The sequence below is a fragment of the Crinia signifera genome, chromosome 1 (assembly GCF_055691185.1).
Source record: "Crinia signifera chromosome 1, ASM5569118v1, whole genome shotgun sequence".
NCBI lineage: Eukaryota > Metazoa > Chordata > Amphibia > Anura > Myobatrachidae > Crinia > Crinia signifera.
In genome coordinates this window covers 273,787,331-273,801,070 of record NC_139217.1, presented here as the reverse complement: position 1 = coordinate 273,801,070, position 13,740 = coordinate 273,787,331, and the positions used below count along the sequence as shown (strand labels likewise).

General features: G+C 41.6%; 1 protein-coding gene across 2 annotated transcripts in view; it reads left to right on the top strand.

Moving 5' to 3' along the window:
- The window catches only part of SVEP1 (sushi, von Willebrand factor type A, EGF and pentraxin domain containing 1), a 323,106-nt gene extending 311,505 nt beyond the window's left edge, over positions 1-11,601 (top strand). For both annotated transcript variants that reach the window (XM_083183977.1, XM_083183959.1), the window contains 4 exons: positions 2,476-2,571; positions 8,000-8,095; positions 9,272-9,365; positions 11,096-11,601. In XM_083183977.1, coding sequence (XP_083040103.1) covers positions 2,476-2,571; positions 8,000-8,095; positions 9,272-9,365; positions 11,096-11,126 — 317 coding nt within the window. In that variant the 3' untranslated portion in view covers positions 11,127-11,601. The remainder of the gene's footprint in view (positions 1-2,475; positions 2,572-7,999; positions 8,096-9,271; positions 9,366-11,095) is intronic.
- Positions 11,602-13,740: the final 2,139 nt, after the last annotated feature.

Sequence of the window (13,740 nt, the reverse complement as noted above, 5' to 3'; positions counted from 1 at the left end):
CCATTTTAACATAGAATTCAATGGGAAAAAGGGGTCCTTTTCCTTTCCCCACTATCTAAGTGGGCATGGAGTTGGATATAAACCTGTGGCGAGCGTAGCGAGCCACCGAGCCCGAAGCATGGCGAGCGTAGCGCGCCCCGCGAGGGGACACAGAATACTTTTTAAGAAATATGCGTCCGCTCGCCACGCTTCGGGCTCGGTGGCTCGCTGCGCTCGCCACGCTATATAAAATCAACTCTATGCCCACTTGGATAGTGGGGAAATAAACAGGACCTTCTTAACATTGAATCCTATGTAAAATCGCATTGAATCGCATCGCATCTGATTGTATGCCTTAAGGTAGGGCATACAATCACAAAATCGGACGCCCAGATACAACATAAGTACCGAATTTTATTTTGTCACAATTGCAGCTCCAGTGTGGGACTCCGGAAAGATAAGTAAAAAAACATGGTTGCAGTGTGGGGCCACCTGCACCGCACACATTGCACCCATTCTAGAAATGCCTTTGAGCATTTACCAGCATGCCTGATAATGATCCTCTAAGTTCTTTCCTGTTATTTTCAGGCATTTTGGTAAATTCCCTCTTTAGTAAAAGAGAGAATTTATTAAGTTCAACAATTTTCATTATCTACTACAGTGGATGAGATAAAGAATTAAATATACTCATGCTTCTTAAATACAATTTTTATTTATTAAATATAGTGAACTTTTCTAGCATATGTGACCCTTTGGAAGGCCTCTTCACTGGACGAGCCTGCTTCACTGTTAAGGTGGATTATTCAAATGATTTCCTGCTAACCCTCTATTTGACCTCTCTGGCACTGGGTAAAATAAAGCTAATTTAGTGTTATTTTATATTTTATATAAGAGCAAATTTGCTCTGTGATCCAGCAATATTAAATGATTCAAACACTGAGTTCCCATTATGAGCTCTCTTCAGCTAAAGATGAGGCTTTATAATACAGCTTCACCAGGAGCAATGTGCTGCTTTTTTTTTTTAAATCTAAGCTCTTATTGTTTACCCACCTTTCTACTGTAATTATATGTATATTTTAAATGGTCATATATTTATCTATCTATCTATTCTGTATATATAAATTAATTAATAAATACATTTTACCTGAAACAATATCATCCCTTCTTATGTTCTGTTATGACCTACTGTATATTTCTGATATCTTCTATTCTGTGTCCACAGTACTTGCTGCACCCCAGCTGTTTGTCCAGCATTTACATGTGAATTTTCACAGCACCTGTAGGGCCACATATCAGATACTTCAATGAATTTTTTTTCTCCTTCTAGTTTAGTCTCCAAAGTTTATATAACACTAATATACACTTATATAGACCACACTGGGCAATTTTGAGCTGAAAGAAGCTCGGTTTTGTTGTTTGAGCTGCTTTCATCTCAAATGCCATCCAGTTTGTATGGGCCAAGCGGTGAGCACTGCTGCGTACTCCCTCATCATTACCAGCAGATGAGTAACAGAGTAGTCCACCCTGGGAAAATCGCTCAGTGTTTATGGAATGAGTGATTTTCAGCCCATCCATTTTCCTCATTACCCTTGTCCATACATGCTGGGCAAAATCTCCAAGTGTGTATGGACATTAATATAGCTTGGCGTCCTCTCAGCCAGCGCAGGGGCTCGACAGAATGCCCTTGCTGGTGAGCGCCGGCGGAGAGGCGCTCCATCTGACGGTGATGCGTTTCACACACACGTGTGACCCAGTTTTCGGGCAGCAGGGAATGCAAATTCTGCCCGTCTCTGCTTCAGGGAGACGGGCAGGGTTACGGGGAGGCGGAGGGGACCGGCGGACAGCTATAGTCCAGTCACCACAGTTTGTCCTTTGACTGTAGGGCGTCCCTATCCTGGCTGTTGTGGGTATCTCTGGTATTCTATGAAAGGAAGAGTCTGGGGCACTATTCAGTGCCAGAGTACCTGATCTCCAATGTCTGTTCCTGTTGAACTCCCTGCAGACAGTGTTTTAACCTGTCCATTTGACGATTCTCCTTGCATGATCCCTTTGTATTATTTTAATGACTTTTTGATTTCAACTTTGGCTTTTTTCCGACATCCTTCCCATCTTCTTGTACCGCATTGGCTGACAGGATCTGACCCGGTTCCTTCAACAACTCTCTAACCTGGCTCGCGGCAAACAGTCTTCTTTTGTACCAACCAGCCCAGATACAGGAACCCAGTCAGATGACTGTGTTCTATGTATTGGGTGAAGAGACAGCTTTAGACCTCATGGGGTCCTAGGCAAGATCGTGTCCACTATCTCTGATTATGAGTGGGGGTATAAAACCATATTAACAAATCTTTGAGAAATCCCCTCTGGGAGTTCCTTTGACAGAGGTCCAAACTGGTAGTTCACCAAAGAATTGACATATATTTTCATGTTCTTTATCATATGTACAGTATATACCTATTTCATAAACTGATTTTTGATTTGTTTCCATTCTCTTTAAAGCTGTTTGCAGATTTCCATGTCAGAATGGTGGTGTCTGTGAAAGACCAAATGCTTGTTCGTGTCCAGATGGCTGGATGGGACGGCTTTGTGAAGAACGTATGTATTGTTGCCTCTTGGATACTATTTGCTAAAAAAATCACCTTCATATTACAGACTGTATAAAAAGGTACTAATCCAAATAAGTGTTCACTCTTTGGGGTCAATCCAATTACTATAGGTGCGAGTTGTGTGCAAGCTGCGAGTTGCCATTTTTACCGAAAATTTGCAATGCCAATTAATTTACGAACAAAATGCTATGTTAGTGATTTCTAGCATTTCATATGCAGATACAGCCATGGTCACAAACAGAATATAGGCATGCTGCATATCATTTGAATCAGCATAATCTTCTCGTTCATACTGTACTGTGTAAATATGATGCATTTTAGTGGAAAAAGCTGCAGGAAAGTATGCTACCAAGTCTCGTCACAGCAAGTCGTGAGTAGAAGGGCTATTTAGTGTGTGGTGTGTGTGTGTGTGTGAGAGGTTATGGTTAATATTAGTGGTGGGCAACGATTAAAATTTTTAATCGCGATTAATCGCATTAAATTTTTGCGATTAACCCGATTAATCACATTTTTTAGGCACATACAATAAGTGCTGCTTACCTACAATCTCGTAGCCAAGAGTGCCATGCTCATTGCCAGGGGAGATTACATGCTTTTTGCCAAGGGGGGATTGCATGCTCGTTGTCATAGGGGGTTCCATGTCCGTTGCAAGGGGTTCCATGCTCGTTGCCAGGGGTGATTACATGCTCTTTTCATGCTTGCTGCCATAGTGGGTGAAATGCTCATTGCCACGGAGGAATACATGCTTTCTGCCATATGGGGTAAAATTCTCGTTGCCAGGGGGGAATACATGCTTGCTGCCATGGGGGTTAAATGCTCGTTGCCAAGGGGGAGATAAATCTTAATTGTGGGGGGGGGGAGCAGCCCCACCAGTCAGCGGCAGTAGCAGGGCCCAGCGCCTCCCCGCCAGCCTGTGCAGAGTCTCAGACAGTAGAGACTCAACACCCCTCCAAAGATGGCAACTTCAGCAGAGGAGACAGCTGCAAAATATCTTAGTAAAATCTCCCCTTAAAGTTTTCTTAGTTTGTTCCAGACACTTCTATGCAGCATTCTTATTATATTTCCATTCAGATAAACACACATCACAAATCACATCTATATTGGCAACAGCCTAGTTTTCTGTATTGTGGGCTGATGTGTTGAAGGACAGAGCAGCAATGTATTTTAGAGCAATGAACTGTTCATGTGCATCATTTCTTAGCAATGATTTAAACATGAAGTGACAGTTCGCAAAGGTTGCAGTAAACTATTTTAGAAGTGATTCTTCATAAGAGGGAACTACAGCCGATGTGGAAAGAGACAAATCAATGACTCCACTAAAAATTCCATATTTATTGCCAGTAACTGCTTGAAGTCAATATAAAACTTCTCCATGGAACAGTTGGCCCAGCTTACCTGTGTTTATGTTTATTTTATTTTAAATAGTGTGTAAAAAGTGTATAAATGTATATTCTGTTTCTTCATTAGACGGACACAATAGTTTGGAGTAAAAAAAAAAAGTACTCAACGGAGCAAATGACACTTTCTGCGATTCCGGAGGCCGGGCCATAATCCGTGGCCTGCACATTCATGCAGCTTGTAGTATGCAATTTAATTGCTGGCCATGTTCAAGTTGATTGACAGAAATGCAGCATTTTGGGGGTGGTAACCGGCTGTTTTCTGTGAGTGTCAGTGAAAAGGCAGGTGTGCCCATGCATTTGAAGGGAAGTCAGCACCGGCCCCAAACAGCCTGATTCTATCAGAGACACTGATTAAGTCCTGGGCTACACACAGACTGCACACACTGGATGGATTTGCAGCTAATGGCAGGGCTGCAATATTTTTGCAGGCTTGTACAGGGCCGGATTTTACTCTGGCTGGGTGGTAATTACCTAATCACAGGGGTTTGCAAATTAGCAGCCTTGCAGTTAGGTCTGAATAACCCCCTTACTGAATTGTGGCACACCTACTGCCAATTGCGGGTGCACTCATTCGCATCATGCACAATTGTGATTTCTGATTGCAGGATAATCATTTAAATGAGGTAGAGAGGAGTGAGTGCATATATGGTAGTAGCCCTGGATTAGTAGGGCACAACACTGCTTTTTCGCTTTGTAAAAGGACTTTCATGTTGGGTCCTCTTATACTTTCTAGTGGGTAATCTTTGCTCCACACGCTGTATATTGTAAAACATTAAATAATGAAATGCTTGTGACTATACAATAGGCGCATGCTGTAAAGAATGTTCACCAACAACTGCGTGAAGCAAAATCCCCAATTTCCAGCCCTTAGAGGCCTGTTTTCACACATAGGTCTTGAAACTTGTTCTGGTTCCCTTTTGTTAATACCTGAAAATGGGCCTTTTTTGGGGGGGGCAAAAAACTGTTATAATTGGATAGCCCAATAGTGACCTATGGGCTAAAATCACAATAATTGGCAATTAAAATTAGTGCTACTAGTTGGATACTGCCTTGGACTGATGATTGAATTTAAGAGAGGTAGGACACTATTCTGGGCATAAATTTGTTATGTGCATATAAAATAATGAATTGTGTTCATTTGGGTATGTCTTGGACCCATTGGGGGGTGGCAAAACACTCTCTTTGCAGGTGAAATATAAGATGATTTGGGTGAAAGGAATGATAGTAGCCCTGTGTTAGAAAGACTTGTACTCTAGAGTTGCTTGATGTGACAACGACTGAGCATTGACTTCAAGGGCACTGATATTGCACAGAATAAAACATTAAAAGTAGTTCATGGTATATTACACTATATCATACCTCCCAACTGTCCCGGTTACCGCGGGAACGTCCCGATATTCAGGGACGTTCCCGCCTCCCGCCCGGGGCCACCATTGTCCCACGGTGGGGGAACAGTTGGCAGTCCCCCCAGCCTGCCAAGAATAGACGCTGTGCGCATGCGCACAGCGTCTATTCAGCACCGACGAGTGGCGGAAAACGGGGCCGCGGCCCGGAGGACACGGCATCCCGTGAGGCCACGCCCCCTTTTCGCGAAGCCGCGCAAGAGTCCCGACCTCCCAACTGCAGAAGTTGGGAGGTATGCTTTATAGTAGACATATGTTCATAACTTACAGGAAAAGATCCTGGCCTTGGTACTTTTAGGTGGTCATAGCTGCTGTAAGTATATTGGCATGGCAACACCCCGTGTAATTATGATGCCCCCAAGGAGATGCTATGCTACTGCAAAAAAGTGTATAAATGTATATTCTGTTTCTTCATTAGACGGACACAATAGTTTGGAGTAAAAAAAAAAGTACTCAACGGAGCAAATGACACTTTCTGCAATTCCGGAGGCCGGGCCATAATCCGTGGCCTGCACATTCATGCAGCTTGTAGTATGCAATTTAATTGCTGGCCATGTTCAAGTTGATTGACAGAAATGCAGCATTTTGGGGGGGTAACCGGCTGTTTTCTGTGAGTGTCAGTGAAAAGGCAGGTGTGCCCATGCATTTGAAGGGAAGTCAGCACCGGCCCCAAACAGCCTGATTCTATCAGAGACACTGATTAAGTCCTGGGCTACACACAGACTGCACACACTGGATGGATTTGCAGCTAATTGCAGGGCTGCAATATTTTTGCAGGCTTGTACAGGGCCGGATTTTACTCTGGCTGGGTGTTAATTACCTAATCACAGGGGTTTGCAAATTAGCAGCCTTGCAGTTAGGTCTGAATAACCCCCTTACTGAATTGTGGCACACCTACTGCCAATTGCGGGTGCACTCATTCGCATCATGCACAATTGTGATTTCTGATTGCAGGATAATCATTTAAATGAGGTAGAGAGGAGTGAGTGCTTATATGGTGGTAGCCCTGGATTAGTAGGGCACAACACTGCTTTTTCGCTTTGTAAAAGGACTTTCATGTGGGGCTCCTCTTATACTTTCTAGTGGGTAATCTTTGCTCCACACGCTGTATATTGTAAAACATTAAATAATGAAATGCTTGTGACTATACAATAGGCGCATGCTGTAAAGAATGTTCACCAACAACTGCGTGAAGCAAAATCCCCAATTTCCAGCCCTTAGAGGCCTGTTTTCACACATAGGTCTTGAAACTTGTTCTGGTTCCCTTTTGTTAATACCTGAAAATGGGCCTTTTTTGGGGGGGCAAAAACCTGTTATAATTGAATAGCCCAATAGTGACCTATGGGCTAAAATCACAATAATTGGCAATTAAAAGTAGTGCTACTAGTTGGATACTGCCTTGGACTGATGATTGAATTTAAGAGAGGTGGGACACTATTCTGGGCATACATTTGTTATGTGCATGTAAAATAATGAATTGTTTTCATTTGGGTATGTCTTGGACCCATTCGGGGGGGTCTATATGAGAAGTACTGTATGGGCGTGCTTATGCTGGCAAAACATTCTCTTTGCAGGTGAAACATAAGATGATTTGGGGGAAAGAAATGATAGTAGCCCTGTGTTAGAAAGACTTGTACTCTAGAGTTGCTTGATGTGACAACGACTGAGCATTGACTTCAAGGGCACTGATATTGCACAGAATAAAACATTATAAGTAGTTCACGGTATATTACACTATATCATACCTCCCAACTGTCCCGGTTACCGCGGGAACGTCCCGATATTCAGGGACATTCCTGCGTCCCGCCCGGGGCCGCCATTGTCCCACGGTGGGGGGGGGGGGGGCAGTTGGGAGTCCCCCCAGCCTGCCAAGAATAGACGCTGTGCGCATGTGCACAGCGTCTATTCAGCACCGACGAGTGGCGGAAAACGGGGCCGCGGCCGGAGGACACAGCATCCCGTGAGGCCACGCCCCCTTTTCGCGAAGCCGCGCAAGAGTCCCGACCTCCCAACTGCAGAAGTTGGGAGGTATGCTTTATAGTAGACATATGTTCATAACTTACAGGAAAAGATCCTGGCCTTGGTACTTTTAGGTGGTCATAGCTGCTGTAAGTATATTGGCATGGCAACACCCCGTGTAATTATGATGCCCCCAAGGAGATGCTATGCTACTGCAAAGAGGTACTGAAAGAGACATCACCATAAAATACCAGGGGCATGCCTCATTGGCTGGCCCTAAAATATATGTACTTTTCACCCACCTCATCCTTTAGCTCCCCTAAATGTTCCAAATTCCCTGTACTTGAATTACAGAAATGTAGTCAGGTGGCGGTAGGTTAATGAAAGGCTTTGAAGTGACAATTGTATTGTTTTTCATGAAGATCAGTTTAATCTGAATAATGAAGTGTGCTGTGGGATGTTAGGGCTATCTGAAGGTGTGCGCAATAGAATGCAGTGCTGCAACACATTTCCTGTGTTACATTTACACACGCACATCAGCAATCAGTGAGCAATGGATGTGTAACTACTTCCTCTCTGTGTAAACCTCAGTACAGAAAATGACATAATAATGCTGTTTTAAATGCTGCTCACACCCTTTCTTTTATCTATTTAGCAATCTGCATCCTGCCATGTCTAAATGGAGGGCGCTGTACTGCTCCTTACAAATGTGACTGTTTAAATGGGTGGACTGGATCCCGCTGTCATCTTGGTAAGAAAATGACACCTTTTGATTATCTCCTAGTAAGTAGATAACGTAAAACAAAAGAAGGACATGTTTACTAAAGTACGAGCAGAGACCCACATACAGTATTACTGCCACTCACTTCTGTATGATAGAGTTTATATGTCATCTGTAACTGGAGGAGAATCCCCCACCAAGTACTGAAGTTAAACATCTCAGCATCTAAGCAGGGGTTAAAGTAGGAAGAACAGGATCTCTAATGAGGAAGTAGAACTAGTTTAACCTTAACCTTGGATATGCTTAGAATCGGGGGAAATTTCTCAAAATAAGGAATGCTTATTTCTCAAAATAAGGAACAGTTGAATCGACAGCATGGAAAAACCATAGCAAACAAAAAGTATTCTTATTTGTGGCGTATTTACAGTTTTTGCACCTGTTTATGTGCATTTCTGTTGTGTTTGTTATTAGACCTGCATTCATCATTAGGGTTGTTTCTAGACAATTGGGCTCTCAGTGCAAACACGAAAAATGTACCTCCCTCTCCCCTGGACATTGTAAAATTTATATATTTGGGCATGACCTTACTGCAAGGAGGCATGGCCTTGCTGCAATGGGTGACCTTACACCAACACAATAGAACTGTATACACTATATTATGATCCATAAGGTAATGCCCCCTTACACCCTATTATCACATAATTCCCCACACAGTAATGCTACTTGCACCAAAATGATGCCCCACACAGTAAACCAGTAATGAGCCGGACACACCCATTATGCAACATGTCTCACATAGTAATGCCCCTTACCATTGCCACCACCTACTCATTGTCAGGGTTTGTTTCATCATGTGGCTCTTTCTGCTTTCCAGCACTGCTGTTCATGCCTGCATGCCTCCTCCTTCTGGCTTTGTCTAGTAAATGTTGATCCTAAAATGGCCACTTCGTCTTCTACCATCCTTCAGAAGTGTATGGGTGGAGGCCATTTTGGGTGGAACATTTTTAACTGTATTTCATGCAGACAGCCAGTCTGCAGATACAGTGGCCATGACTTTGTGCCCTGTGCGATCGCTCGTACAGATCTAGAAATGGCCCTTCTTACTTCCCAATTACAAATTTAATTTGAACCTTTGTCCAACACCAGTTACAATAAAAATATATCATATTGAGTATACAGTTTTATCCTTTATGCATTTTATTACAGCTCAGTGCCAGTCACCTTGCTTAAATGGAGGTAGATGCGTGAGACCAAACAGATGCAATTGCCCGCCAAGCTGGTCGGGACCTGACTGCTCTAGGTAATTTGTTTTTTATACACAAACCAGTCAATGGGTATAATAGATTCTTTGAGTGGTATTTGATTTAAACAGAGTGATGTTTGGCCCAGAAAATTGGTACAATAATATTGTATATTCCAATGACCTTGGTAAACTATTCTTGTTATAACAGTACTTAGTGGGTGGTCCTATTGTTTGAGTATATTAGTTCCCATCTAAGTAGCTGGGAACTGATTCAATTAGCTGACCAGGCTTTACTTATTGTAGAATTCTTCTCACACTTTCCTGAGGTTAGAACATAAATCAAATTTGGGGTTTGACACAAAATCTGGGCCATAACTACAGCTCAAGAAACTGGAAGAAACTGCTTAATGCGTATAATCTGATGCATTTTTTGAAACTTGGCTCCGGATTGGCTGATGAGTGGCCAATTTTGCACTTCGTGGGGAGGAGTGGAGAATGTAAACATTCTCCGCTACTCCCGGTCCAGCTTGGTACGCGTATTTTTTTATTATTATTTCACCTGTCCTGGGGATGCTACTTGGAACGAAGTGGACCTATCTTTGCTGGAGGTCTTGGTAAGTATAATTTCCTTCTCAGGTCCATAGAGTTGAATTCTACTGGAGAAGGGGACAGACACGTGGTGGACCTATAGGTACATATAGTGTGAATGTTTGTAGTGTGACTTAAAGTTTACTCTACTGGTGTGTCCAAAGTTTACTCTACTGGTTTGTCCGGGGGAATTACTGTTAATAGTTTCCCTGGCTATGGCAATACCCTTCTGGCTGTTTGGGTCCGGTGCTGGGTGCAAAAATATGGGGAACCCCTAGTCATCTTGCCCCTCATATTTTGGGAACCAGGACCGCTCCTTGAGCCTGGTGCTTTATGGGGGTCCCCTATTTGGTTTGATCCCCAAAGTTCTAAACCAGGGCTGGCTCTATGAGCCCGGGGCTGGTTATAGCCATGGGGGGTTGGTCCACGCCATTTTTTTATATCATTTGTTTATTTTTTGCACATGGCAGCATGCACGGATCTGACTGATCTGTGCAGATTGCCGATTCCTCAGACCCGGCATCGGCCGTATTCGGCTACAGTATGTTAGTAAATTTTGGCTTCAGTGCTATATTTATCGAGCCTCCAGAAACCTTTACATTCTGGAGCTTGGAGCCATCTTTATGTGGTATTACCCAAAAGAAGCCTATGCGCTTCTTATCTCATTGTCCCTGAAAGGTATCCAATCAAGAGATGTTTTTGGCGATTTCAATCAGACAGTATTTCAAGGTCACATCATGTAACCAAGTTATAGGTTGCCAAAGTGAAGAATGCAGGGGTGACCTAATGCTTTATTAGGCAATGGAAATATTTGTTGGTCAAAGGGACCGCTGGGGCCCAGTAATGACAGTAAGCATATGACCATCATCTGTAAAGAAAAAACTCTTACAGACTTCACTGATGTAAACGTGACACTGAAAAGCTTCATAATTAAAACATCAAGATATGAGATATGGTCTTTTCTATTGACCGCAATACTGTAGGTCTGGTTAATAATGCATTGTGTATAAACTGTAATTTTTCACTTATTATTCACTCAGTCCTTTGAATATATACAAGGCTAAGTGTTATACACAAAATGGCCTATTCTTTTCCTGTGCTTTATTATTCATTATTTTAAAATGTAATCCCTGCTTCCTTTTGATGTCTCACATCTGTAGTTTTAATAACATCCTAAATGTTTTTTTTGTCTCTTTCAGAAAAAAAAAGATTGGGTTTTCGCCTTTTTAGCATTTCAGATAATACATTTCATCCGTGATCTAATCTGCAGTGCATTTTAATTCAAATTTGAATGTTATATTGTGATATATTTTCTTATGCTTATGTATTTTTTTTTAAGGTCATCTGTAATTTCATATGAAAATGTTTATTAATAATATGCTGCTCAAGGTTAAATGTTAATTGAATAGGGTCATTGTATATATTTTCCCACCAATGCAGTTTACCTAAATAATATGTATAATTAAATGTATTTTGCTGCCTAAGGTAATTGTATGGATTTCACTGTTGATGGCAGATAATTAGTGAGCACACTTTGCAAAATATTAATTTGAAGAAAACATGTTTTTGTTACCTCTGTTAATATATCATCATTTTTGTTGAATTAATGCCAAAACTGTTTATTTTTGTTTATTGCGTGTTTTGTTGATGTGAGTTATACAGAAATGATAGCTTACATTACATTTTATAATAAAAATAAATAACTCCTTTGGCGTGAGCTGTTGTTTTAGCAATGACCAACACAGTGTACTTGCCTGCTTTTCCTAACTTGCTAGAGGGCAAATGGGAGTAAAATTCTGGAAAAGAGGAGGTAGGTGGCGCTGAATAATCCATCATCAAGTGGACAGGACATCTGTGTAATAAAGGGATCTATTTACTATGCCATGCAGGAAGGTAGAGTTTTAGCCAATCACTGCCATGTTAAAGACTGTTTTGGAAAAATTGGTAAAACCACGTTTGTTACAGATGAAGGGAGGTAGACAACCAGATTAAGGCCAGAATTCAATTACGCATGATAAATTATTGCTTGAAAACGGAAGGTATCCCTGGAGCTATTCAACTGGATTCTTAATTTCACCTACTAACTTTGTTAACACTAGTTAAAGTAGTATATTAACAGGCTTTATCTGTGTAAAGGTTAATGAAAGTTAAAGGATTTGCGCATTAACAAGGTTGCAGCATGTTGAGGCAGGTGAAAAAAAAACAGATAACTCCTGGCTTCAGGGCTGTTGGCTAGCCCCAGGGGATCGATTAATCTGCGGGAATCTACCATGGCTAATTGAATTCCAGCCTTAAGGTGGCTATACATCAGAAAGACCGGCCATTATTAAATAGCCCTAATGCAGCAATCCTCTGAAAACTGTTTTCAGAGTAGCGACAGAATTGTGCAAAAGGACATCCACCGCTCTCTTCAGCCTCCCGCCAGTCTGCCGCTTGGATACTTCTGCGGCTCCCAGCATCTTCACTGCCACGGGCCGACTGGAAGCTGCACCTCTCTTCTCAGCTAGTCAGGGAGTGAGTGTCACATGACTCTGGTTGTATGAGCCATCTAAAGACAGATTGCATATGCTTAAAAGCACATGCAATCTGCCCCCAATCCCAATTGATTTTACGTTCAGCATGTCAGATCAGAAGACCAATCCTCCAATCTCCCTGTTTCGGGAGATTGTTTGATTGTATGATTGTGTACACACAATGTGCACACAATCTGTATACAATCCATTTTACAATCAATTGAGATTGTATGATTGGGTACAATATCTTTCTTATGTATGGCCACCTTTAGTGTTGGAATGAGGTCACATCCTAGATCAGCTATAAATTACAGTATTGTGTTTTATATGTAAACTCAGACAATATTTTCATTTCATCCACAAAAACTGGATTCATGAATTCATGTTGTTTGTCCAAAATGTTGAGCCTATAATCTTCATGTCACATCATAATTTGAGAATCATCAGAGAAGGCAACGTTTTATTCCAGTTTCCTTCTGTTTGACGGCAGATAAGAACCACTTGGCCCATCTAGTCTTCCCCTTTTTAAACACCTCAAACCATATTTGATCCTTATGTTTTTGGTAAGGATATCACTATGCATGTTTAAATTGTTTTGATGAGCATGTGCCCTTTGTCATCTTGTTTAGTTAAAAAGTGAAAACCAGTGTGGTCTTCTGCTTCTATAGTCCACCCACAAATTGTGCACCCTTCTAGATGTTTCTTGCATTGTACATAAGGTTGGCATGAGTGACGGCAGTATTGTTATCGTTCATGGAGATGATTCACTTCCTCTGTTGATGGCTGAACTGCTACTGGGCATTATCCTTCCATGAACTCATCATTGCCTGTCTTTCAATGAAGAGCTGTAACAGACAAAGATTGTAGCTGCTGTATATAGGATTCAGTGCTTATAATTACCACTCACAGAGGCACAATTAAGAACATGCCAGGGCAGTGGTTTAAGATTTTTGTCACAAATTATGTGTCTACACATTTATTTTGGCATTAGATTAGCTCTTCACATTAGTCTTGGCATCACATATAGTTCTGAACATATTTTTGGATCCAGATCTTGGCATCAGATTAGATCTGAATAATAAACTTGGCACCAATGTGACTGATGTTTTAACAGGTTTATGATTACTTGTCATAAGTGTACTTTAAAATTAGAATAATTTGATGTTCTTCATTATTATTGATATTGACAGATGCAGTGTTAGTGTGGGATTCCCCCAATACCCCTATTTCCTTCTACAATCTAAAATTTTTAAATTGGGTCACATTGTAATTGTAACAGGGACAAATGCAGAAGATGAAAACCAGGACCTGTTGGTATTGGCAAGATATTG